Consider the following 27,190-nt stretch of genomic DNA (forward strand, 5'->3'; position numbering starts at 1 on the left):
ACTCCAGCCTGGGTGACAGAGCAAGAATCCCATCTAAAAAAAAAAAAAAAACAAAAACTGAAACAAAAGTTGCAATGCATGATATGTTATAAATGGCCGTTCCTAAATGTCACCTACCTTTTTATGGCCATGTATAACTTTGCCTCAATACTACTTGGATTTGCTGAAATCCATTTATTAAATTACAGGGATGGATTTCTAGAAGGCCCAGGCAGGGGTGCTGGCCAGGATACACCAGGCATAGATTCTCCTTTCTCATGAGCCTTCACGGCCCCTAGTTTGAATCTTTGAGTCACTGCAGTAAAGTTCCTGATGTTTGACAGGACTTCTTATGAAGGGGGTCATGTGAGTTGCTAGCTGGGTTCTCTAGATGGTGGTATCATGCCAGCATGGGAGCCACTAGCAGAGAGAACATGCTAGGTTCCATTGAGACCTGACTTTGAGAATAGCACGAGTACTTACCTTTCTCAGTACCACACAAACACACTCCAGAATGCAAAGGAACCTGCACTTCGCCATCTTGCTCCTCCCTGTATAGCCGCTTCTCTTTCCAGTAGTGTTTGTATTTTGGTTCATTCAATCAATGTGGTCAGGAGGCTGGCTTGGTCCCTTCAATCTGTAACCTTCCTGCAACACTATCTTGGTGATGTTATAACCTTGATTTCGAAGGATAGAATTGGTCATAGTCAGAGAAAACGTGGTCTGGGACACATTTGTGGACTGTTTATTCTGTGCTAAACATTTTCATATCATTAATGTTCAAAACAGCTTTGTGGGGTTGGAGATAGGATTATCATTGTTATGATTGTTATTATCAATACTAGCTTTGATTATTGATCGCTTCCACATGCCAGGCACAGTGCTGGGTGCTGTATATTTATTATCTAATTTATTGCTTGCTGCACTCTTGTTGGGTATCTGTAATTACTCCCATTTCACCGGATCTCTGGGTGTTTGGTAAATTAATCATCCAGCATCCAAAGAGCTAACCAGTAGCACAGCTGGGATACAAACTCGGTTAGGCTGACTTCTCTGCCGTTTTCTTGGCTAAGCGGTGGACACATTGAGTAGGAGAAGGCCAGTTACTCCTCTTTGTCAACGATACACCTGGGGACCTGTTCCTGGAGAAGTGGAGTTGTGCATTAGGCCTGGGTAGAACACACATACGTGCACCATATGCATGAGAACTTTCTCATCTTGCTGCATACACTTAGAACTAGTTCTTTGTTTTTTTTAAAAAAAAATCCTGCACCGGATAAAATTTTGAATAATACAGAGAAATCTAATTGTCAAGTATCTTCTAAACACACATTAATCAACAATTCTCCTACCGAAAGATAACCTCTTGTATTTACCAAAAAAAAAGAAAAAAAAATGCTGTCACCAGTAGTAAATTCATTCATTTCATTCATGTGTGTTTTACACTCACTCACATACAAAATGTATCTATTTGATTAAATTTAAACTCTGCTAATGCTTTTCTTGGTTGCACAATAACATAGTCACTTTTGTAAATAAAAGAATTATAGCCAGGTGCGGTGTCTCACACCTGTAATCCCAGCACTTTGGCAGGCTGAGGTGGACAGATCACTTGAGGTCAGGAGTTCGAGACCAGCCTGGCCAACATGGTGAGACCCTATCTCTTCTAAAAATACAAAAATTGGCTGGGTGTGGCGTCACATGCCTGTAATCCCAGCGACTCAGGAGGCTGAGGCCGGAGGTGGAGGTTGCATTGAGCCAAGATAGTGCCACTGTACTCCAGACTGAGCAACAGAGCAAGACTCCGTGTCAAAAAACAAATTTATATATATGTGTGTGTGTGTGTGTGTGTGTGTGTGTGTGTATGAATTATAGTTGGAGATACACAAATGAGGAGGGAAAAATAGTTCCATATGTCAGGAACAATCACTGAATTTTGTGTAGTTCTTCCTGACTTTTTAAAATTCAAATATATTTATATTTCATAAAGTTGAAGTTACATTGTGGTCTGATTTTTTTTTTTGCCTGGCATATTGTGGCCATGTTTCTATATCAATACATACTCTTTGGCAGTGCGATTGTACTGATTTTACATTATAGCTTCATAACTTACTAAATTAATCCCGTATTGCTGGGCACAGATTCTGTTTTCCATTTTTTCCGTCATGAGCAACGTTACTGGTTTACTTGGGCTAAATAAGAAGTTTAAATGCAAATAGATAATTCTTCTTGAGAAAGCTTATTCCCGTATGTACTCTTTCTCCAGCAGTGTCTGAGTGTCTATACCTTCCTATACCTTCACCATATCGTGTATTTATCATTTTATAGTGACTTCTTTTACTTGCTAGGTGAGCTTGTATCTCAATTTCATTGATAAAAGAAGTCCTGGGTTTGCTTGGCAATTTGTTCCAATATTCTTTGCAGTTTTAAAGAAGATCTGAACAAAAAGTTTTAGCATTTTACATAAAAACCTTTAAAGCTCTTGGGCTAATTAGTAATGTAGCATCTGCAAATTAAGTTTTTTTTTGCTGTGCTTAATTCTTATTAAAACACTAATCACTGGGGCACCCAAATTGCTATAAGGAGAACATTTAGAAAACATACAAAGGATCGGTAGTTGGTACTTAGGAAATCGATGAAACACCTTTTCTTTTTTAATCTATCTCGGAGCTGAAAGATAAAAAGACTTAAAATGAGTTAGAATATGAGTTTTTCAGCATCTTATAGCTTATGTGTTAAAGCAAGATTGAAAAAACGTAATTAACATACTAAATTTTTCAAAAGCTACAGAGATACCAGGAACATTTAAAAAAAAGTAACTTAAATTTTCATTGCGGAAATCAACAGCAACAAAATCACAACCTTTTACGAGACAACGAGAGATGTGTGTGAGAGGCCCTGATTTAAAGAAGCTCATAATTCGATGTGAGAAACAGATGAGGCATGGTGCCGTGCGGATCCTGGGACGAACAGGGAAGACTTCCTGGGAGAGGTGACTATGGGCTTCATTATGCTTTGACACAGCAACAACATGAGGAATGAGTTTTGTGATTGGAAGATTGTTAGTTTTCTGTGGAGGGAACAACACTCATCTTGCAAATTTGCCTTCACTGTTCAATCATTAGAAAATAATTTTAAATGAGCTTAGTAGTTCTCAGAATTTTGAATTTCAGGAAACAATAAACTTTCTAAAAAGAAAACAAAAAGGAGGATACCAGTTTAGGCTTGCCAAAAAGATTTTCCCCCAAAAGAAAAACACATTAAAAACAACAGAAATCAACAAAAGCTAACACTACGCCCCCATCAACAATCAACATTACTTTCTAAAAGCAAGGGCATTTTGACACCAGACATTGTGAGGACATTCACCTACTCTAAGGGACAGCCATTTCCCTGGTGTTTTGTTAATTTTTATTTTTATTTATTTATTTATTTTTTTAAATTTATTTATTATTATTATACTTTAAGTTGTAGGGTACATGTGCATAACGTGCAGGTTTGTTACATATGTATACTTGTGCCATGTTGCTGTGCTGCACCCATCAACTCGTCATTTACATCAGGTATAACTCCCAGTGCAATCCCTCCCCCCTCCCCCCTCCCCATGATAGGCCCCGGTGTGTGATGTTCCCCTTCCTGAGTCCAAGTGATCTCATTGTTCAGTTCCCACCTATGAGTGAGAACATGCGGTGTTTGGTTTTCTGTTCTTGTGATAGTTTGCTAAGAATGATGGATTCCAGCTGCATCCAAGTCCCTACAAAAGACTCAAACTCATCCTTTTTTATGGCCGCATAGTATTCCATGGTGTATATGTGCCACATTTTCTTAATCCAACCTGTCACTGATGGACATTTGGGTTGATTCCAAGCCTTTGCTATTGTGAATAGTGCTGCAATAAACATACGTGTGCATGTGTCTTTATAGCAGCATAATTTATAATCCTTTGGGTATATACCCAGTAATGGGATGGCTGGGTCATATGGTACATCTAGTTCTAGATCCTTGAGGAATCGCCATACTGTTTTCCATAATGGTTGAACTAGTTTACAATCCCACCAACAGTGTAAAAGTGTTCCTATTTCTCCACATCCTCTCCAGCACCCGTTGTCTCCTGACTTTTTAATGATCGCCATTCTAACTGGTGTGAGATGGTATCTCATTGTGGTTTTGATTTGCATTTCTCTGATGGCCAGTGATGATGAGCATTTTTTCATGTGTCTGTTGGCTGTATGAATGTCTTCTTTTGAGAAATGTCTGTTCATATCCTTTGCCCACTTTTTGATGGGGTTGTTTGTTTTTTTCTTGTAAATTGGTTTGAGTTCTTTGTAGGTTCTGGATATTAGCCCTTTGTCAGATGAGTAGATTGCAAAAATTTTCTCCCATTCTGTAGGTTGCCTGTTCACTCTGATGGTAGTGTCTTTTGCTGTGCAGAAGCTCTTTAGTTTAATGAGATCCCATTTGTCAATTTTGGCTTTTGCTGCCGTTGCTTTTGGTGTTTTAGATATGAAGTCTTTGCCCATGCCTATGTCCTGAATGGTACTACCTAGGTTTTCCTCTAGGATTTTTATGGTATTAGGTCTAACATTTAAGTCTCTAATCCATCTTGAATTAATTTTCGTATAAGGAGTAAGGAAAGGATCCAGTTTCAGCTTTCTACTTATGGCTAGCCAATTTTCCCAGCACCATTTATTAAATAGGGAATCCTTTCCCCATTTCTTGTTTCTCTCAGATTTGTCAAAGATCAAATGGCTGTAGATGTGTGGTATTATTTCTGAGGACTCTGTTCTGTTCCATTGGTCTATATCTCTGTTTTGGTACCAGTACCATGCTGTTTTGGTTACTGTAGCCTTGTAGTATAGTTTGAAGTCAGGTAGCGTGATGCCTCCAGCTTTGTTCTTTTGACTTAGGATTGTCTTGGAGATGCGGGCTCTTTTTTGGTTCCATATGAACTTTAAAGCAGTTTTTTCCAATTCTGTGAAGAAACTCATTGGTAGCTTGATGGGGATGGCATTGAATCTATAAATTACCTTGGGCAGTATGGCCATTTTCACGATATTGATTCTTCCTATCCATGAGCATGGTATGTTCTTCCATTTGTTTGTGTCCTCTTTGATTTCACTGAGCAGTGGTTTGTAGTTCTCCTTGAAGAGGTCCTTTACATCCCTTGTAAGTTGGATTCCTAGGTATTTGATTCTCTTTGAAGCAATTGTGAATGGAAGTTCATTCCTGATTTGGCTCTCTGTCTGTTACTGGTGTATAAGAATGCTTGTGATTTTTGCACATTAATTTTGTATCCTGAGACTTTGCTGAAGTTGCTTATCAGCTTAAGGAGATTTTGGGCTGAGACAATGGGGTTTTCTAAATATACAATCATGTCATCTGCAAACAGGGACAATTTGACTTCTTCTTTTCCTAACTGAATACTCTTGATTTCTTTCTCTTGCCTGATTGCCCTAGCCAGAACTTCCAACACTATGTTGAATAGGAGTGGTGAGAGAGGGCATCCCTGTCTTGTGCCAGTTTTCAAAGGGAATTTTTCCAGTTTTTGCCCATTCAGTATGATATTGGCTGTGGGTTTGTCATAAATAGCTCTTATTATTTTGAGGTACGTTCCATCAATACCGAATTTATTGAGCGTTTTTAGCATGAAGGGCTATTTTAAACTAATTTTAGACTCACATAGAAGGTGGAGAAATAGACTGGGCACAGGGGCTCACGCCTGTAATCGCAGCACTTTGGGAGGTCAAGGCAGGTCGATCCCTGGAGACTAGGAGTTCAAGACCAGCCTGGTCAGATGGTGAAACCCTATCCCTACTAAAAATGTAAAAATTAGCCTGGCATGGTGGCGCACACCTGTAATCCCAGATACTTGGGAGGCTGAGACATGAGAATCACTTGAACCTGGGAGGTGGAGACTGCAGTGAACCAAGATCTTGCCACTGCACTCCAGCCTGAGTGACAGAGTGAGACTCCGTCTAGAAAAAAAAAAAAAAAAGTTGCAGAAGTATCTATAGTTCACAGTACCTCTACTGTCTTCTAATTTTGGCAATTTACCTAGTCATGCTATAATAATCAAAACTAGAAAATAGACATTGGTACTAAATATTAACTATACTGTGTTACTCAAATTTCACCACTAACGCAGGGTCATCTTTTTATTCCAGGGTCTAGTCCAGGATGCCACATTATATTTACTTGTTGTATCTCCTTGGTGCCTTTAGTCCTTTTTTTTTTTTTTTTTAAAGACAGGTCTCACTCTGTCACCCAAGCTGGAGTACGATCATGGCTTACTGCAGCCTCCACCTCCTAGGCTCAAGCAGTACTCCCACCTCAGTCTCCTGAGTAGCTGGGACTACAGGCATGTACCACCATGCTTGACTAATTTTTGTATTTGTTTTGATCAAGACGGAGTTTCTTCATGTTGCACAGGCTGGTGTCGAACTGCTGGGCTCGAGAAATCCATCTGCCTCAGCTTCCCAAAGTGCTGGGATTACAGGCCTGAGCCACTGCACCTGGCTTGGAGCCTTCAATCTTTGATAGTTGCTCACTTACTTCCTTTTTTTTCCTGAGCTTGAGGCTTTGATTTGTCCGATATTTTCTCATCATTGCACTGAGTGCAAGCATTTTTTGGCAAGAACATTATAAAAATGATGCAGTGTCTTTCTTAGTGTATTACCTCAGGTGGAACATAATGTTGATCTGTCTTATCCCTGGTAATGTTAACGTTGATCGCTTGGTTAAGGTGATGTCTGCTGAGTTTTTCCAATGTAATGTTATTCATTTTTCCTTTGAAATTCCTTATTATTTGAAGGGAGATGTTTTGAGATTATGCTTAGCAGCCTGGTTTTCCTTAAACTTTCACCTGCTGGCTTTCCATTGTTGAATCTCGCCTGCAGCAGTGTTTGCTGTGGTGCTTGACTAGTGGTAACTATGTATTTCTCTTACTCTTTTTACACTCACTAATAGGAAGTCTTTTGAAGAAAGAGCTATCCCTTCTCCCCCATTTCTTTCTTTTCTTTTTGTTGAGACAAAGTTTCTTGTTACCCAGGCTGGAGTGCAATGGTGTGATCTTGGCTCCCTGCAACCTCTGCCTCCCGTGTTCAGTTGATTCTCCTGTCTCAGCCTCCAGAGTAGCTGAGATACACAGGTCCACGCCTCCATGCCCACCTAATTTTTGTATTTTTAGTAGAGATGGGGTTTCACCATGTTGACCAGGCAGGTCTCTAACTCCTCATCTCAGGTGATCCTGTCACCTTGGGCTCCCAAAGTGTTGGGATTACAGGCTTGAGCCACAGCACCCGGCCCCTACTTCGTTGATTTCTGATTCAGTTACTTTATATGAGCATAGATTCACAGGTATTTCTCTTATGTTTTTGATTCATTAATACCTCCATTTATTCTGTTGCTGAAACCATTCCAGCTTTGTCTGGTTGGCTTCTAGGAAGGACGCTGTTTTAATGGAGTGATTTTTTTCTTCTCACTGCATCCTTCCTCACTCCCCACTTTTTATGTCCTGTTGCCACAGGCTGCTGAGAACTTGGTTTTGAACAGTTGAAGGTCTGCTGTTAGCCTAGGGAATGGTACTGAACTCGTGGGAGCATGTTAGTGTCAGATGTGTGCCTCGTCCCTCTTGACTGTAGAAAGAACAAGAGAGGAGACACAGCAAAGTAGTGATGTGAAGTAGGGTATGTGAAGTAGGATAAAGAAAAAAATAGTTGAGGCATGGTAGCTCAAGCCTGTAATCCCAGCACTTTGGCAGGCCAATGAGGTTGGATCACCTGATGTCAGGAGTTCAAGACCAGCCTCACCAACACGGTGAAACCCCATCTCCATTAAAAATACAAAAATTAGCCAGGCGTGGTGGCGGGCATCTGTAGTCCCAGGTACTCAGGAGGCTGAGGCAGCAGAATTGCCTGAACTTGGGAGGTGGAGGTTGCAGTGAGCCGAGATGGCACCACTGTGTTCCAGCCTGGGCAATGGAGCAAGCCTCTATCCACACCCCACCCCGCAAAAAAGACAAGAAAAAATCTTGATTCTTGTAGAAGAGGCATTTATTTCTTTTAGGGTTGGATGGGGCTTGGAGGGTTTCCAGGAAACAGCCTCAACCTAAAAAGAATAGACACAGTTCATGAAGAACTTACTGTGTGTCCAGTAGATAAATATATCACCAGCATTATCTTCTGTAATCATCTCACAATCTTACGAAGGAGATACTAATATTTTGGTTGCAAAGATGAGGGAAGTGAGGTTCCGAAGTTCCTAAATGCATAAAGGAGGTGGTAGTGTCAGAATGGCATCCTGCTCAGATGGTTGCCTGTGACTATGCCCAGAGGAAGATCTGGTTCCTTCCGCAGCGTTAGTCAATATCCAAGTCTTCAGTTCCATGGGTAGGGGAGAAGGCTTTCTATCTTTTCTCTAATGACAGTGGTACCCACACCTATATTCCACCACAAAATCTTTTTTATCTAGTAATAGGAAAAAATTCCTTTCCATCCAGTGGTCACTCTGTGTGTGTGTGTGTGTGTGTGCGCGCGCGTGTGTGTGTTCACCGTGCTATGTGAATTGTGGCTTTAAATGTATTCCTGTCAATTCCATATATTTTTAAAATGTTGCTTTTAGAGTGTGTGCAAGTTTGGGGAGTTTTTGAGGGCTTTTTTTTTTTTTTTTTTGAGACAGGGTCTTAATCTGTCACTCAGGGTGGAGTGCAGTGGCGTGATAATGGCCTACTCCATCCCCAAACTCCCAAGCTCAAGTGATCCTCCCACCTCAACCCCCCAGGTAGCTGGGACCACAGGTGCACACCACCACTTCCAACTAATTAAAAAAAAAATTGTAGTGAGAGTCTCACTAAGTTTCCCAGGCTGTTCTTGAACTCCTGTGCTCAAGTGATCTTCCCACCTTGGCCTGCCAAAGTGCTGGGAATACAGGTGTGAGCCACTGTTCCAGGCCAGGGGAGTTTTAACTTGCCATGATTTCATAAGAAATTGGTATCTGAGAGTCCCAGAAGGTAAAATACTCCCTTTTCTTCTTAACATACTTGACTACCACCATTCATGTTCTTCTATTAACCCTCCTATACTTGCCAACCCTCAACCTGTTGGAAAGAAGAAATGGGACTCCGGAGTAGATCTTAGTAATACCATGAGATCCAACCCCAGTAGCTTACAGCTGAGACCGTGAGGTCCTGTGGGAGGAGGTTGGGGAGCAGGAACTTGCCCAAGGTCACCTGCAGAGTTCGAGGCGGGGCCTGGATGGGAAGCCCAGTGTGAAGACCCCAGGCCATTGCTCTGCCATCTTGTGATGCTTCCGGAAGAATGCCTGTCACTCCTGCTGACATCCGGCTGACCAAGTGGGCAAGAGGAATTCTTCAAAACAGTTTAATAATAAATGGTTGCATTTTCTCTTGTCCCCAGGCCACACCCCCCCTTCTCAGTCTTGTTTTCAAGGTCGAAAGTTCCTTTAGAGCTAGTGACCTTGCCCTTTGTGGCCTGTGGATGTCGCTCTCCATCCGTAAGCCTCCTTTCCAGCGACCCTGTTTGCAGTGAAGACTATACTTTTATTTTGGCTTTGGATATACTGATTACACTTTAGCTTCTGGTATATTTTCTTACCTGTCACAGCCATTAAATTTATTTTAATAGTTACTCCACTCTCCTGATAGCCACTAAAGGGGGAATTGGATATTGTCTATCAATTGGTTAGTCTGTGAACTAAGGCTGTATCTAATTACAAGGCATTGTATCGGTTCTGATTTATTAACCATTTACTGGGCTTTGGAGAAGGCAGCATTTTTAGTAGCACTGTTGAGCCTGCATGTAGCTTTTCCAGGAGGGCAGGGCGCCCGGAATATCTGATCTTACTGTTATTACTTTGTGTCATATATAATCTTGTTTTTTCCCTGCAACAAATAAATCTTTGGGACTCCTGAAGAAAAAAAAAAAATGAGAAAGAAGAAAAAAAATTTGTGGTTACAGTATAATAAAAATAAACTGTTTGTCATGACTGCAGCTGACATTTATCAGCCTGTTTGTGGGTGCTCTTTCTCTATATATATAATACAGAACATAATTTGTCACTTTGTAAATACATTCCAGTCTAAATCCCTGCCAGCATCTGTTAGTGTTTGAAGGATTAATGTGCTACCCTGTGTATGTCTGCACTTCCAGGGAACAGCGTAGCATATGATTACGGATCTCCGGAGAGCAAGAGGGAACAAGGAATTTTCTGTGCTTTCCCCTACATGCAGTCGTTTTGGCCTTTTTCTGATTTTTCTTGTCTTCATCCCATTCTGTCTAGGTACCTGGAATTTCATCCTTTGCAAGGATGTTCCTAGTCCCCTGCCTTTCTTCTGTCTGTGATAGTCACAGTTGAAGTCATAGTATTTTATGTGTACTATGGGTTGAGCTGTGGATCATTCTTTGGGGCCAGTTAGACTTGGGTTCACATTCTTTCTCCATCTGGTTTATGAGTTTAAGTTACATGATTTCCATTTCTTCACTTGCAAAATGAAGATGCTAATACCTACTTTTTTTTTTTTTTTTTGAGACGGAGTCTCGCTCTGTCGCCCAGGCTGGAGTGCAGTGGCCAGATCTCAGCTCACTGCAAGCTCCGCCTCCCAGGTTCACGCCATTCTGCTGCCTCAGCCTCCCAAGTAGCTGGGACCACAGGCGCCCGCCACCTCGCCCGGCTAGTTTTTTGTATTTTTTTTTAGTAGAGACGGGGTTTCACCATGTTAGCCAGGATGGTCTCGATCTCCTGACCTCGTGATCCTCCCGTCTCGGCCTCCCGAAGTGCTGGGATTACAGGCTTGAGCCACCGCGCCCGGCCACCTACTTCTTGAAGATGCTGAGGATGAAGGAGGAAATCAATGTTAGTGCAAAGTGCCCAGTTTAGCCCCTGCCAAGAGCAAGTGGTGGCTCTGTGTCACCTGACATCATCAGTGTGATTGTATTCAGCGCATCCGTGGAACTGAAAGCGCTGGAGGAACCTAATGCCATGAGCCAGCTGGTGGTTATGTTTTTGTTTGGTTTTTCTTTTTTTACTGCTGGATAGTAGGTTCTGTTTATTGAGAAATATTTACTTCCCTCTAAATCAGGTGCTTGCTGGGGTTCTTGGCACACAGAGCATTCTGCCAATAAACTGTGGCTCCCAACAAGGCTTGCAACTGAATCTGGGCAACATTGAACATGACTTCAATAGCGACAAAAAAATTCAGATTCCTCCTGGAAGGTCCATACATTCTGTCCCCAGTAGGATCCTGGAATTCCCTGTATGATAGTGTTGCTTGTAATTGTTTCCACCTGATGAAATGACTCTAAAAGGTGGTAGGGAGTCTGTATCTACTGCTATCATTTAGGAAAAGATTACCACGTATAGGGGAAATAGCCTCATTAGTAACTTTTCTGTAAACAATCTCCTTATTTCTTGTTTTCGTTCTTTTTTTCGTGTGTGTGTGCTTCTGCATGCCCTTCTATGGCTTCCTCCACCAAATTTCTGGGTCTTCATTTGCAACTTACACTTCTCCAGTAAAGAGGAAAGTGTACAGCTCTCCTTTCATTAGAGAAACATTGTTTTGTTGTTTTGGTTCAAGTTTCTGAAGTATAAATGTATATGAACTGGACAGAAATACTATGCCCATGTGCCAGGTGGTGAAGATGGGGCTTGTGATTTGAAGCTTCTTTTCCTAGATTCAGGAAAGTATCACCAGTTGATCAGGGAATACATCTTTGGACCCACTGGAAAATGTGTTTTCTTAGCACCCTAAATGCCCAGGTATTGGCATACTTGGGAAATGTCTAGAAACCCCTATTTCAATTTGCTGACCATTTTTGGTAAATTCCTAGAGATGCCAAAATGCATTTCAAAAAAGGTTTCATGTTTAAGAGGACATGTGGAATGATAGAAAACATTTAATGCTGTTACGTATGAAGTGTAACACTGTTAAACTTTTCGATTACTTAATAGAACACACATTTTCCAGGGCAAAGTATTTACAGATGCTCCCTCCTATGCCCATCCACACATCCTTAACTCTTCACGTTGTTTGAGAGTGTTAGGCTGGTTTTTACTGTGTACTTTATCAAATAGTGGGTGAGAAAGAACAGACACTCTAAGGAATGGCATGACGTTCTCCTTTTTTTTCTCATGCATTAATTGGAACCTGAACGTAGTATTAATTATAAGACTGTTAGACTTCAGGGGACCACACTCTTATTCTAAAATAGTCGTCAACTAACTGTGTCCTTCAGGGCAGAATTCCTGCCCAGTGCCCGGCTTCGTAAATAAAGGTTTACTGGGAAGAACACAGGAACGCCAATTTATTTCTATATCCTCTTTGGTCAATTTTGCTTTCATGCTATGAAAGCTGAGTATTTGGGAGATACTTGAAAAATCTAAAATGCTTACTATCTGATCCTTTAGAGAAAAGGTTTGCCAGTCCCTGTTCTAGAGGACTCATGGTCATTTGGAAAGAAAAGCATGTCAAGTCAAAATGAGCAGGTGGTTGGGTTAGTATTTTCTTTCTACACATACAGAAACAGTTCCTATCATACCTGACTCAGTTGTCAAACTTGTTTAATCCAAAGCCTGGCGGGTGGATGTAGTAGAGAAGCTGAAATCAGCTGGAGTTTTTTTTTTTTTTCTATCACAACAGTTACAATTTTTTTTTTTTTTTTTTTTGAGATGATGTCTCACTTTGTCGCCCAGGCTGGAGTACAGTGGTGCAATCTCGGCTCACTGCAAGTTCTGCCTCCCAGATTCATGCCATTCTCCTGCCTCAGCCTCCCAAGTAGCTGGAACTATAGGTGCCTGCCACCACGTCTGGCTAATTTTGTATATTTTTTAGTAGATACGGGATTTCACTGTGTTAGCCAGGTTGGTCTCGATCTCCTGACCTCGTGATTCACCCGCCTCGGCCTCCCAAAGTGCTGGGATTACAGGCGTGAGCCATTGCGCCTGGCCAAAAAGTTACAGTTTTAATGGTCTAAATCAAACTTGTTCAACCTGCAGCCTGTGGGCACATGTCACCCAGGACAACTTTGCGGCCCAACACAAATATCTAAACTTGCTTAAAACATGATGAGATTTTTTTTTGCCATTTTTTTTTCAGCTCATCAGTTATCATTAGGGTTAGCGTATTAATATTTTACGCGCAGCCCAGGATAATTCTTGTTCCAGTGTCACCCAGGGAAGCGAAAAGATTGGAGAGCCCTGGGAATAAAACAGAAAAAAGGTGTAAAAGGCTTTAAGTTCATGGACAGAACAACATTTTTTAAGTGAAGTACTTATGGATGTGGCCCCTTCATAATCTCCTGGGCTCAGGGATAATTTCCAGGCTGGGGAGAAGGTAGTGGCATGGATACAGCAGTACTGTTTTGGAAGGAGAATTGACTTGCCACAACGGAGGGAGGACTACCATCCCAGTTGTGCCAACCTCTTTTTTTTTTTTTTTTTGAGACGAAGTCTTACTCTGTCGCCAGGCTGGAGTACTGTGGCGCAATCTCAGCTCACTGCAACCTCTGCCTCCTGGGTTCAAGCTATTCTTCTGCCTCAGCCTCCTGAGTAGCTGGGATTACAGGTGTGTGACACCACACCCTGCTAACTTTTGTATTTTTAGTGGAGATGAAATTTCACCATGTTGGTCAGGCTGGTCTCAAACTCGTGACCTTAGGTGATCTGCCTGCCTTGGCCTCCGAAAGTGCTGAGATTACAGGTGTGAGCTGCTGCGTCTGGCTTCTGCCAGCTTCTAATTATTATTTTTGAGCAGATTTTGCATTCTTTTTCAGTCTTTGTTTTGTTTATAAACTAGAAGTAATTATGTCAACTTTGTAAGGGCTCAGTAGGGTAAAATAAGGCCATGTCTGTAATCTCCCCTTCTGTGAACAGAGGGTACATTCTCAAAAGCCTTCAGTTTACATGAGTGGAATGGATTTTCTAAATTTATACAGAGGACAAGGTTGTAGGTCCTATATGAGTGATGACAGGTGACTCTTAGGTTAACTAGAACATGTGGCCTTCAGCCACAATTCCCCCATATCCCCTTCTAGGGGATGCTTGGTAGACCTGATATCCCAGAAAGGAGTGTGACCTCATAAAGTCAGTGCTGTCCTTTGGTTTTCCTGATATACTAAATGTAGCAAGTCCTCTTTTTAATATGGTGAAAGCTCTGGGCCAGCCCATCAGGCTGCAAGCGGTAGAAACTCTTCCCATGGAGAACATCTATATCCTCCAGCCAAGGAGAAAAGGGAAGATGCTCTTTATAAATATTGAAGAGGCGGGGAGAGCTTGCACTGAGGCCAGGCTGCATTAACATGCATGCCATCGTGAAGTGGCTTCTAATGGACATTTGTAAGGTGGGGTCCTCTCCCTTCCCCTCCCCACTCTAATGCTGCCTGGGATGCTCTTTGCAACACATGCAGTCTATAAGTTAGCTGGGTTTTGGCAAAATTACCCATCGCGATTCATTTGTCCCATTGGGCCATGGGAGAGGTGACTACAGAGCCAGATTCGAATGTGGCTCTGTGCCGCTGCCCAAACCAGCAGGCTGCACGTGTGCACTGACAGGATGGGACATCCCACCACTGTTCTGTGTCTGCGTGCAACTGTCAGCTGCTATCTACTGCTGCTCATAGACTTCCTGTCTGCCTTTCTCAGCATTTCTCAGTCTCCCATTCTCCCCTTGTTCTTGTCTCATCCCCTCCCTTCCTCTCTCAGCTCTTTCTTTCTCTATCCTTTTTCTTTTCCTTGTTTTCCTATTCTTTTTCTTTAGAGTTTGTTTTCTCATTGAACTTGGGAAGTGTGTACATTAAAGGAAAACCCATTAATGTGGAAAATTAGGAACATCATAACTAGTGTATGCTCAGGGCTTACTGTGTGCTAGACATTATTCTGAGTTTACACAGTGATGTCAGATTTCTCCTCTGTCACAGTAAGTTCCAAAAGATAGTGAAGAATATTGCAGTGAAAACAGTGGAACTTACATATTTCATACTCAGGGGTATCTTTCAAGTGTCAAGCAAGAGGAAAAAACGTAGAAAAAGAAAAGACTCAGGAAATGCTTTCCATTTAGCTTTCTTGAGTAAGTTACTGGAAGACTTATTCCAGACTATAAAGAGAAGAACTAAAATAAAGACTTTAAGAATGAAGGGGTGGGCAGCAACTGGCAGAGCCGAGTCTCACCAGGCACAACACACAACCAAGGCGGGGCAGCTCACCCGGCCTGTGTTGGCCACACAAATACACCTACCACAATATTGAGGGGCTGGAGTGATTGCTCATTAATGTCCGGGCAAAGCTCAAAGAGGCAAACATTTTCATTACATACTGTTACCCATCCTATTATGGGACCAATTTCTCCAGAAAGGTCTCTCTCGGAGGGAGGATTAATAAACACCATCAGAAATCCAATTAAAACCAATTGTTAAAACCTAACAAATACGTTGCTTGTGGATACAGATATGTATAGTAATGTGTATAGTGATGGCCTATCATGTAGTAATGATATAGGCTGCACAGTGCCATAATGGAAACCGTAAGGCTGGGCACGGTGGCTCACGCCTGTAATCCCAGCACTTTGGGAGGCTGAGGTGGGAGGATCACATGAGGTCAGGAGTTCGATACCAGTCTGGCCAACATGATGAAACCCCGTCTTTACTAAATATACAAAAATAGCCAAGCATCGTGGTGCAGGTCTGTAATCCCAGCTACTTGGGAGGCTGAAGCATCAGAATTTCTTCAACTTGGGAGCTGGAGGTTGCAGCCAGCAAGATCACACCACTGCACTCTAGCCTGGGAGACAGAGCAAGACTCTGTATCCAAAAAAAAAAAAAAACAAAAAAAGGGATGGATCTAGGTGCCAGACAGTCTGGGTATATCTTTGCTCCAAAAGTAACTATCTTAAAATCTTGGGCAAGTTACCTAACCTCTGCTTTAGTTCCCTCCTTAGCAAGATGGGATGATATTACCACCCACCTCAGAGAGTTGCTAAATGGGTGAATTCATATGTAAATGTTCTTAGAACAGAGCTCAGTACATAGTAAGTACTATATAAGAATTGGCCATCGTTAATATTATTCATTGGATAAACATCAAATTCAAAATACTCTTTATCAAAAAGAAGAGAAATATATGAGAGAGGTATGCTGGGGGTATCTACAATGTTTTCTTTTTGATTTTTTTTATGTGATTTTAAATGTTTCTATTCTTATTCTGTCCTGTTCTTAAAGTATACCTGTAATTATTAGGATATAATTATGGATTCTGTCTTACTGATTTTTTAATCTTCTTGCTGTGTCTATCTTCTGTCTTTCTCCATATTCTGGGAGAGGCATCTAAGTTTCCCTTCCTTATAACTGATTATTTTCCTTGGGATAAATTCTGGTCTTCACCATCTGCTAATGTAAGTATTCGTCCTTCTATAAACTTTTAAACTTTAAACTTTTTTTCTCTTTTTTGGGCAATCCATTCTTAACCCCCTTCCAGTTTTTCTCAGCCTATTCTTTTTTGTTTGTTTTTGTTTTCTATTTCTGTTTCATTGAGATGCACATAAAGTGGAAGATGGCCTGCATTTCTAAAAAATTTGTTTCCTGACATAGAATATTTAGAGATCAAGTTGCTGAGTCTTTGTTGTGATTTTTTTTACTTGTTGATCCTTTCTTTTATTATCTCTTGTTGTTATCCTCACTTTTTTCTTCACTGTTCTTCATCCTTTAATTAGCATTCAAGCTAATCATTATTAGAGTAGGTAACATGATCTTTGACATACCTAGGTAATTTTTCTGAAGTATATGAGTTAAGTTGATATGCACAGCTCCTCAGCATCAATGTCATTGTTTTGCAAGTTTTAGTTGAAGGTGACATCACTGTACAACAATTTTCTTGTGCTTCCACTTCCTAGCTCTGACTCTCTACAGATGGATATAACTTATTCATTTTAAGATGATAACCATTTATTTTCAATTTCTAGTTTAACTGCGTCACAATAAAAAGGTGTGATCTTTGTGATGACAAGAATTTGAAGTATGTTGAAATTGCCTTTGTGATCTGGCTCATGGTTAACTTCAAGAATGTATGAAAAGAATCCATATTTTTATGTGTAGTGTTCCACAGCTCTTTTACTTGGTTTATACTCTTTTAATGGTTTGTTGACCATTTTATCTAAATACTCCATTTTGTCTACTTTTACTTATTTCTGTTACAAATGGTTAATCTCTGCCACTAAGATAGATAAGTTCATCTTTTTGCTTATGGCTGTGTTATTTGACACATGCAAGTTCATGATTGTTATCTATTCCTGCTTAATTGTTTTGCCCTTTATGCATTATCCATTTTTATCTTTAGTGTTTTTTATTTTTATTTTGCCTAAAATTTATTTTTATGTTATTTGCTATGCTAGCTACTCTACTTTCAAAATGTTCCGATATTTTTCTTTCAACTCTTTATCTTTAACCTTTTTATATTTCTCTGTTTTAATCACATGTGTTAGGTAGGCAAGGATAGCTTCTAGGACAAATATTTTCTGTTGTTTTAATGGCTTAACACAATGCTAATTTGTTTCCAGCTTATGTAACAGTGGTTATTGGTCTCTCAATTGAGGCTGGAAGTAGACATGTGAGTGTTTTATGGACTAGGCCTTGAAGAGGTGTACCTCCCTTAGATTTATATTCCACTGGCCAACTCCAAGTCTCACGGCTATGCCTAATTGTGAAGGAGACTGGGCAATGAATCTAGTTGAGTGCCTTGGAAACTAAGGCACAGGGATTCTGTGAACGGCTGGTAGTCTCCATTACAGTTCTCACATCTGGACACCAAATACCTTTTGCTTCCTTATTCCCACATAGAGAAGACATTCACTTTTCTTCCAAAGGCAGAGTCTGAAAATCCCATTTAATTCTTTAATTTTGTGCAAATTCTAGGATCTCCTTCATGCTTAGATATGGTTCCTTATGGTCCTGTGGCATTCAAGAAGGCAGCCTATTCATGCCTTGAACCCCACTGCTGCCCTATGCAATAGAAGGTGGAGTAGAGATGGAATATTAGCAGTAAAATCTCCATTTTCAAAAGAAAAGAATGAGAAACATGCTGCTCCATGACAATCAATGATAGAATCACGCTGGGGAGGTAAAGAACCTTGTAGTAAGAGAACATTCTTTACCCAGGTCTTAAATCTGCTCTCTGGAGGGAAGTACTCTGTCCATCATGCTCCATGGTCCCATCTGAACTGGATCTGGAGTAGGGTTACTTTCCTTAGGGGAATTAGCAACTATCAGCCCACTTCCTGCTGGTGCATAGTTGAGGCTCAGTTTTTTGTTTTTAGCAGTTACAGACTTTTAAGGTCAGATTAATCTTTATTTAATTTCTTAATAATCTTACAGGATTCAGATGTATTTCTTTCCAGTTAATTCATGAGTAGTAGCCACACCAGTCTTTCCTAGACTTGACTCTCAAGTTGCTTTATTTTTCTAATTTGTTATCATCATGCCTCTCTTTCAAGTCAGTAGCAGCTACCATGAGGCTATCTGGAATAATGAGCTTGGTTTGAAAAGTAGCATCATTAATCTGATATATGCTACTGGGCTGAATTATTTGAATTTGTAATGGGCTATTGTCTCTCAAAGACTTTTGCAGGCTTATTTTATGCTTTTTGGACTCCAGAATCAATTGACTTTTTCAACTCTATAATGTCCTACCTTTCATTTCTGCTTTCAAACTGGACAATGCTTTTTTCAGGAGCACATCTCTTTCTTGTAATATCTTGGTAAAAGCAGCATAGAGCAACCAGCACACACTGACATTCTAGCTCTTCCCTGGAGCTTCAGACTCAGTACAGTAGGTACTAGATGTACCTTTTGCATTATGGCAGAGCAGTTTTACCAAATGTCTTTCAGTGTAAAGACACAGATCCACATGGGTGTCTCTGATTGACAGTTGGCTTTGTCTGTTTGGTGAGGAAGATATCCAAGCTCATTTCATTGAGTGGCTGTATTGTCCCCTAGGAACTTATTATAGCTGAACATTTATCTCATGGAAGGTTGAAGTATGGAGAACCCAATTCATATGAGAAATAGCCCAGGAGTTACATTGTCTTCTGCTCAGTGACCATTGGTGGAAACAAATATCTCACCTCAATGCAGTGTAGGTCAGGAAACGTGGCTTTCTGTCTAGTCAGCCTCTTCTCCCGTACTGTGGAAAGAGGAGAACTATTCTGAGGGATAGCTAGTTCTCTCTAGCTGCAGTGTATTTTTTTTATACAGCATAGAACTATTTTTTAATTTCTAGTCTGTTGGTTTCTGCCTTTTAATGTGTGAATTTAAGTTCATGTTTCTTACCATTAGTGATAAATTTGAAATAATTGCTATATTTCATTGTGTTTTCTTCACTAATAAGTTTTTCTTATTTTTAAATTTTTCTGGGCATACATGTGTATTTTTTTTGAGACGGAGTCTCACTGTCATCCAGGCTGGAGTGCAGTGGCGTGATCTCGGCTCACTGCAAACTCTGCCTGCTGAGTTCAAATGTTCCTCCCACCTCAGCCTCCCAAGTAGCTGGCATTAAAAGCGTGTGCCACCAGGCCCGGCCAATTTTTGTACTTTTAGTGGAGATGGAGTTTCACCATGTTGGCCAGGCTGGTCTCGAACTCCTGACCTCAAGCGATCCGCCCGCCTTGGCCTCCTACATTGTGGGGATTGTAGGTGTGAGCCGTTGTGCCTGGCCACCAGGCATATTTTTGAATCGATTAAATTTCTTTTTGTCTGAGTTACTCCATACATCATTTTTTCTCCCTGTTGCTCATTTGGAAGCTAATGATTCTTTCCTCCGTTTCTTCCTTTCTGTCTTTCTCTCTTTTCCTCTCTCCCTGTTACTCTTGAAAGTCTTATATACATGTCTAAATTTTTTCTTAGGTATCAAGTTATTTAATGTCTATCATTCTGATCAGCAAAGCCAGACAATGCATGATTTAATGGCTCAGTGAAATCCTTTCCCCCATAAAAAAAATTTCACTTGTTGTTACTGTTGTTTTAGTTGCTTCTTCAATTCATTTTCAGCATAATTTGTTTGGTCCTGTAGCTACTCCAAATGACGCACAAAATTTAGCGATAGTGATGACTCTGTTTGTGTTTATGGTGTTTTGAGTCCTCAACTTTTTCTTTCTTTCTTTTTTAAAAGCAGAGTCTCGTTCTGTCACCCAGGCTAAGTGCAGTGGCGCAATCTCAGCTCACGGCAAGTTCCGCCTCCTGGGTTCACGCCATTCTCCTGCCTCAGACTCCCGAGTAGCTGAGACTACAGGCGCCCACCACCAGGCCCAGCTAATTTGTTTTGTATTTTTAGTAGAGATAAGGTTTCACCATGTTAGCCAGGATGGTCTCGATCTCCTGACCTCGTGATCCGCCTGCCTTGGCCTCCCAAAGTGCTGGGATTACAGGCATGAGCCACTGTGCCCAGCCTTTTTTTTTTTCTTTTTTTTTTTTTTTTTTTGCATTTTCAGTAGAAACGGGTTTTCACCAGGTTGGCCAGCCTGGTCTCGAACTCTTGACCTCAGGTGATCTGCCTGCCTTGGCCTCCCAAAGTGCTGGGATTACAGGCACGAGCCATCGCCCCTGGCTACTTTTTCTGTCTTTATGGGTATTATGGTGGGAACCCATAAACTACTGCGAGGCAGATACCATTTTAAGCAGGAAACCTTATTTTTTTCCGAAGCACATTTAAAAATATTTTCCAGTTTATCTGTTAAACATCCTGCTTTGTTCCTGGAGATCCTCTGAATGATTTCTCTCTTTAGATTCATCTGTAAAGTAAAAACTGTCATGGTCATTTCTCCAGCATGGTGATACTGTTACATGTTTACTGCATATTCTGCATACCAAGCACATACCCGTCACACACAGTGTGGCCAACTTCCAAGAGGCCGGCATTCAGCCAGACAGCCTGAAGCACCAGGAGAAGTGCCTGGGTTTCCAAATGGCTTATGGAAAATTGTTGCTGCCAATATGAGTAGCCTACTTGTATTTCTACTTACGGCTTTCCCCCATATTTGATGGTATGTTAAACAGTCATTCATTCATTTTCTAAATTAAAGCTTGTCCTGAAAATGTGCTCAGTACTATTGTGTATGCATCAGGTATTAGAGATGCAGATATGAAGCTGTACATTTTAATTTACGATAAATGTCAGTGTGAATTATTGGTTGTTTTGCTTTTCTTTCATAGTCTCCTGTAGAGTTCTTGGGAATGGAAATTGGTATAACCTTTTTGGAGGACCCTCAGTAAAAATTGATCAAAATTTAAAATGTGGGTATCTCTTGACCTAGTGGGTCTACTTCCAGGAATTAATCTTAAAGAAAAATATTATATTTTGCTAAGTATTTGTATTGCAGCATTGCTTTCAGTGGCAATAAAAAATAAAAAAAATCCTGGCAACAACATAAAAGAATATTACAACAGAAACAATGAGTAACAGTTATAGGATTTTTTTTTTTTTTTTTTTTTGAGGTGGAGTCTTGCTCTGATGCCCAGGCTGGAGTGCATTGGCGCGATCTTCGCTCACTGCAGACGCCGCCTCATGGGTTCATGCGATTATTCTGCCTCAGCCTTTTGATTAGCTGGGACTACCAGCACGTGTCACTATACCTGGCTAATTTTTGTAGAGATGGAGTTTCACCATGATGGCCAGGCTGGTCTTGAGCTCCTGACCTCAAGTGATGCACTTGCCTCTGCATCCCAAAGTGCTGGGATTACAGGCATGAGCCACCACACCCGGCCGCTTCTCATAGATATTATCCAACAATTCTCACAGTAACTTCAAGGAGCAAGTTCTTTAATTTCTGTTTTTACTGATAAGGAAGCTCAGGTGTAGAGAATGTAAGTAAAAAGTTCACAAAGCTAGTGAAGTACGTGGGGACGGTTTTTGATGAATGATTGAATATACTTTAGTGGGCCACACATACTGGTGACCAAGTATGGGCGTAGAGCTCTGTTTAGATAGATTCAATTATGTATTATTGAGGAAAACTAGATTGTGAAGCAACCACATGAGCTACAACACTATGTTTTTAGGAAAAGTTGCATGATGTTTTTACATGGGTAGAAAATATACTCTGGAAGGATCTGAACCTGAACCAGGCTGTCCCTGTCCTTACCTTGGCGCAGTAGAACTTGGGGAACGTTTTTACTTTATACTTTATCCACTTCTGTATTATTTGTAATATAATGAACCAGTTTTATTTTTGCAACTAACAGTAAATGTAAATAGCTGATGACTACTTGGGTTAACCAAAGTGCTTGTGACCAACCACACGCAGGCAACTTCGGGACTACTGAGGCCAGAGAATCCTTTGTTAGGCCGGCTGTCCTGTGCATCGTAATATACTGAGTAGCATTCCTGGCCTCTGCCCTCTAGATGCCAGTTCACTTTCCACCAAGTTGCAACAAGCAGAAATGTCTCCGGAAATTAGCAGATGTCTGCTAGCGGTTAGAATGGCCCCTGGCTGAGAACCAGAGCAGACTCTGCTCACGCTCTGCTCAGACTCGGCTATCAGGATATAGTTCTGGCCCTCCCAACAGCTGGAACCGATACCATCTCCCTCCATTTGAGAATTGTTCAGACTTCACAAGTCTGCCGTGTGGAATGTAAAATCCTTTCGACCAGAACAGACAAATCTTGTTTTTGTCTTTTTATTCAATTTACCCACTATTGACTTGCGACTTGCGGCAATCACCAGGTCCCGGATCTCTGTGTTCGGAGCTACACATCTTTCTGAATCGAGGAGGTGTGGGGCACTGATTTTTCTTTTATCACTGACTTCCCCGAAGTGGGAAGTTCCGAGGCTTAACAAGTTTCATTAAGAACACGGCTATTAAATATTCAGAATATACAGACTGTTGCTGTTGAGAAGGTAATTATACAGTAAATTAGCTGATGTCCAGTACGTTGCCTTTTAAGCACGTCTTTGATGTTTGCAGTACTTCCATAAGATATAGGGCATGTTTATTAAGAGTCTTCAACTGTGTATAAAGCTAGAGCAGTCAAAAGTAATGGTGTCTGCTGAAGGATTCTTTATCATATGAATTTACCTTTAGTCATCTATTATTTATTTCAGCTATTTTATATGCCATTATAATAAATATTATGACAGAGAAAGCTTTTATGCTTCAACTTATTGTACTCCTCTTTACTTGCCTGCAATCCTTCAGGAAAATGTAACCACGCTTTACCTATAGTTAACGTAAATCATCACTTACATTAGAATGAAAAATTCACTGTGAAAAAAGGCTCTTTCTTCAATAGCAAGGCATAAATGCACAATCATGTTGACTGCCAACCTCCTGTGTCATTCACTGTCCTTCCTTAAACTGTTTTTAAGCTGCAAAGTGAATATATTGCGTAGAGGGAAATGGGACGGTTTTGGAATATTTTCACTCTCTTGTTAGTTTCTGGCAAGATAAGCATTTTTTATCCGGATTGCAAAATATTGCCAATTACTGTCTAAGCATTTTTAATAGTTTTGCTTTCCATGGCACGTAACTCTTATACCAAATTAAATAAGCTGTTATCTGGTGCAATTTCTCCTTGAATAGACTCACAATTACCTATAGATATTGACATGGTTATTTTATAAATTGAGTTCCAGCAACACAAGGCAAAAATTTTGGCCTGTATATAATGAAGGAAGAGTTGTCATCATTTTCTTCTTAGGGATGTTAGTGTATTTTGGCAGGGGGAGGTAGGAAGGGGATCTGGTGGAGGGCCCTGGAGTGAAGGTTGATGCTGGTTGGTTGATTTGAAGGTTAGGAATAGCAAACTCAGCCTCTGTTCTTCAAGACTTCCCCCATTCCCCTCCCCGCCCCAAAAAAGGCGTGAGAGACAAGGAAATCCAGGGTTTTGCCAGCGATCATTTTCGGTGTGGTTCCATATTTTAAAATGTGGAATCCTCTCCAAGAGTGTTTGTTTATTAAAAGCAAAGTGATAGAATGTGTCAAGCCAGGGAAGAGACTCTCAAACTGCCCTTTCCTGCGAATCCTATCAGGAAGAACATTTGTGAGGGCACACTTTTCATCTTTAGACTTGGCAAAGGTGGGTCAAACTCCACATCAGACTGGCACACGATCTTGATTCAGGTTTGACTAAGACATACAAGAATCACTAGTCAACTGTGTCCCCATACATTTTCCAGTGAAGATGTCACCCATCGCAACCATTACCATCGCTTAAATAATACTAGAGGAATTAGTGTTATGAAGTCCCGCATACGATATTGATGAATTATTAAACCAGTTGAGTTAGATCTCTCCTGTAGTTCAGTGAATAATGTCATGTCAATACTATGCTCAACGCCAGTGTCTCTTGCTGCTGTAAATGTGACAGCTCCTGTTTAAGGTTTTAGAACATAAAATCAGGACCGAGAGTATGTAAAGCGGAAGGATGAGAGACATCAGCATAATGCAATTAAGGCCCATTGGATTAGAATTTGCAGGATGCCATTAGCAATAAGCTCTGAGTGTAGATTATTGCCGTGCTTACATTTTCTCGTTCGGCAGTAACACTTCTCTTGTAAATTCTAAGTGGGTAAAATAAATATGATATAAAACAGACACAAATAAGAATATATAGATGATGTTAATTTCTTCAGAGCTTCCCGGTGTTATGTGTTGAAGAATATGACGATGGGGGAACAGCTCAGTGTGGCAATCTTGTGACGACACAAGCATTGGAAACAGCCACGTCTGAGTTGGAAACGCATATCTGTGTCTTACTAGCTTTGCCACTTTAACGTCACTCAGCCTCTGTTTTGTCATCTGTAAAATAGGGAAAATTATAGATGCTTCAAAAGATACTTGCTATTACTATAAAATGAAAACAAGCATGTCATAGGCGCTTATTATTTTTGTTGCTTTTATGATCAATAAATACATGCAAATGAGAGCTTTTTAAATGAGATTCTGGAAATAAGTTTTTCCATATTTGTAAGGGAGGGGTAGATACATAGCCATCCAATCAGCATCGATGGATACCTTGAAGTGAGATCACAAAAATAGCTAATTCCCTGTAAACAGCAACCCTTGCCTCTGCAGTTGCATATGACGAGTCCCCCAGCTAAAAGAGAATTTCCTCCGGGTATAATGGAGGCCAGGCTCAGCACAGCCATCTAGTGTACCTGGGTATCTTCCTTCTCCAGCCACTGTGCAGATGTGTTCCTTTATTTGACCCACATAGTGATGATGCTTTCAACACAGCATAACAAAGAACTGCTGCTTTGTGTTGCTAGATGTGCCAAACGTGTGTGCCAGGGATTCTTTCATTGGAGGTAAGTGGAGAATGCAAGGCCCACATGCACGAGATGGGAGTATTTTGAAGCATGCTCCCTAAGACCCAATAGCTTGGGCCGCAGACCAACTACTTCGGTTCACTATGGCGAGAAATGGGATAGGAGCGCGAACTCATTGATACCCTCCCAGCTGATTCCTAGGCAATTTATAATTGACGATGACTGTAAAGTAATAATTTGTGGTCTTGAAAACTAGGTATGATCATTGGAGTTGTTCCTATCCTGTGTTCTAAAGGCCTATTGCCTTGAGATGTTTTTTCTCCTCCCATTGTTGGTAAGCATAATGTAGGTATGAGACATTGCCTTTGAAGTGTTGGAATGATGGAGAGGAAAAAAGAAAATGGAGATTGAATCTGTGGAAAACACGTTTCCCTTTACAGGCAGTGTTAATGGATAAATGAATTTAGTCCTGTGAAGGTTGTCTCCCTTATTTGGGACTTGGTGTCCACTGACTGTGCTACTAATGAGTGCCCCTGTATCCAAGGGAAATGAGAGAAGCATACCTGGCCTACCAGGTTACCGAGATCAGGACAGCATGAGGCAGTTACAGATCTGATGGTTTTCCCTGGTTTTTGTCGCAGCTGCCATGAGGGCTTCCAAGGGGTAAGGAGGGTTGGGGGATGAGAGGACAGGTACATTGTGTAGACATAATGGAATATGGAATAATTATTGAAATATTGCGTTGGGGTGAATCATGGCTTTGCAGTTACTATCTTGATGCAGCTGTGCATGAGGCTTTTGAATCTCAGCTTCTCCATCTGTGAAATAGGTGGATGATAATGACTGCACCCTGCAAAGTTGCTATAGGGATATAGAACTGCTGTGGGGCAAGGACTGAAGTGGTCATTGTTTTGAGGTCACTTTTATCATCGGCCCATGATGACCCATTCAGCCCTATCCGTGAGGAGTGAAGCATTGCGCTCTTTATGGATAGTCACCACCACATCTTATGCGTTGTGATGATCACAATGATAAAACAGTACGCAATCACAATATAAGGATCTAGAGTTATGAACTCCTGTTCAGATATCATGTTCTGCTCCAAGTGCTTTAGTTACATTGCCTCACTTCCCAACCTAAGGCAGGTGCTGTTCTTACTCCCACTTCACAGAGGAGCAAACTAAATACACAAGAAGCAGTAACTTGCCCAGCCCCAAACCACCCCCTGAAAAAAGAAAACAAGGGAGACCCACAGTTAGTACTATGCATTATTACTGGAACACAATGGGCATCACGTTTTAGCCATGGCCTTCAAAATAACGATAATAGCATATATTGAGAGCCCATTGTGTGGCTCATACCTTATATTCACTCTATCTAATCTTCACTGTAACCATACAAGGCAATACTATTATGCTCATTCATAACTAAGGCAACTGAAGCCCAGAACCTTCCAGTAGCTTCCCTGAAGTCACGTTGCCAGTGCCTTGGCCATGCTGGGCTGTGGTTCCAGGGCAGCCTGGCTCTGGTGTCTTTGCTGCCAATAACAATATCTCCCCATTTCTCTGTTTAAATACCACACACTCCCCATATGGTTGCTTTGGTTTCAGGCAGTATCACATCAGAGTCACACATGGCTAATTTATAGTCATAAAATGATACTAGAGATCACTGTTGCATAACAACAGAAAACCCCTTTGATTCCACACTTACAGACTCGTGAGTCACTAAGACAGATTTTAGAAGTTAATAAAGAATAGATGAAGAAGACTTGCTATATGAAGAAGACTTGCTGTATTAAGGTGTCAGTGAACTGTGCTACTGATGAGCGTCCCTGTATCCGAGAGAAATGGGAGACATGTACCTGGGTTATCTGATTATGTCTTTCTGGCTGAGCCCTGGGTGTTGGGAGCAGGTGGGCTTCTGGGATACCTCGAAGTTGCCTGATGCTTC

General features: G+C 41.0%; 1 protein-coding gene across 7 annotated transcripts in view; it reads left to right on the forward strand.

Moving 5' to 3' along the window:
* The window catches only part of WWOX (WW domain containing oxidoreductase), a 1,124,793-nt gene that overhangs the window by 265,323 nt on the left and 832,280 nt on the right, over positions 1-27,190 (forward strand). The window contains exon 6 of one of the 7 annotated variants that reach the window (XM_045381900.3): positions 2,827-3,230. The exons of the other annotated variants lie outside the window; for them this stretch is intronic. Within the exon in view, the coding sequence (XP_045237835.2) occupies positions 2,827-2,871 (45 nt within the window). The 3' untranslated portion in view covers positions 2,872-3,230. Of the gene's footprint in view, positions 1-2,826; positions 3,231-27,190 lie in introns of those variants that run through there. 7 annotated transcript variants of the gene reach the window in all.

Source organism: Macaca fascicularis, chromosome 20, assembly GCF_037993035.2.
Source record: "Macaca fascicularis isolate 582-1 chromosome 20, T2T-MFA8v1.1".
Taxonomy (NCBI): domain Eukaryota; kingdom Metazoa; phylum Chordata; class Mammalia; order Primates; family Cercopithecidae; genus Macaca; species Macaca fascicularis.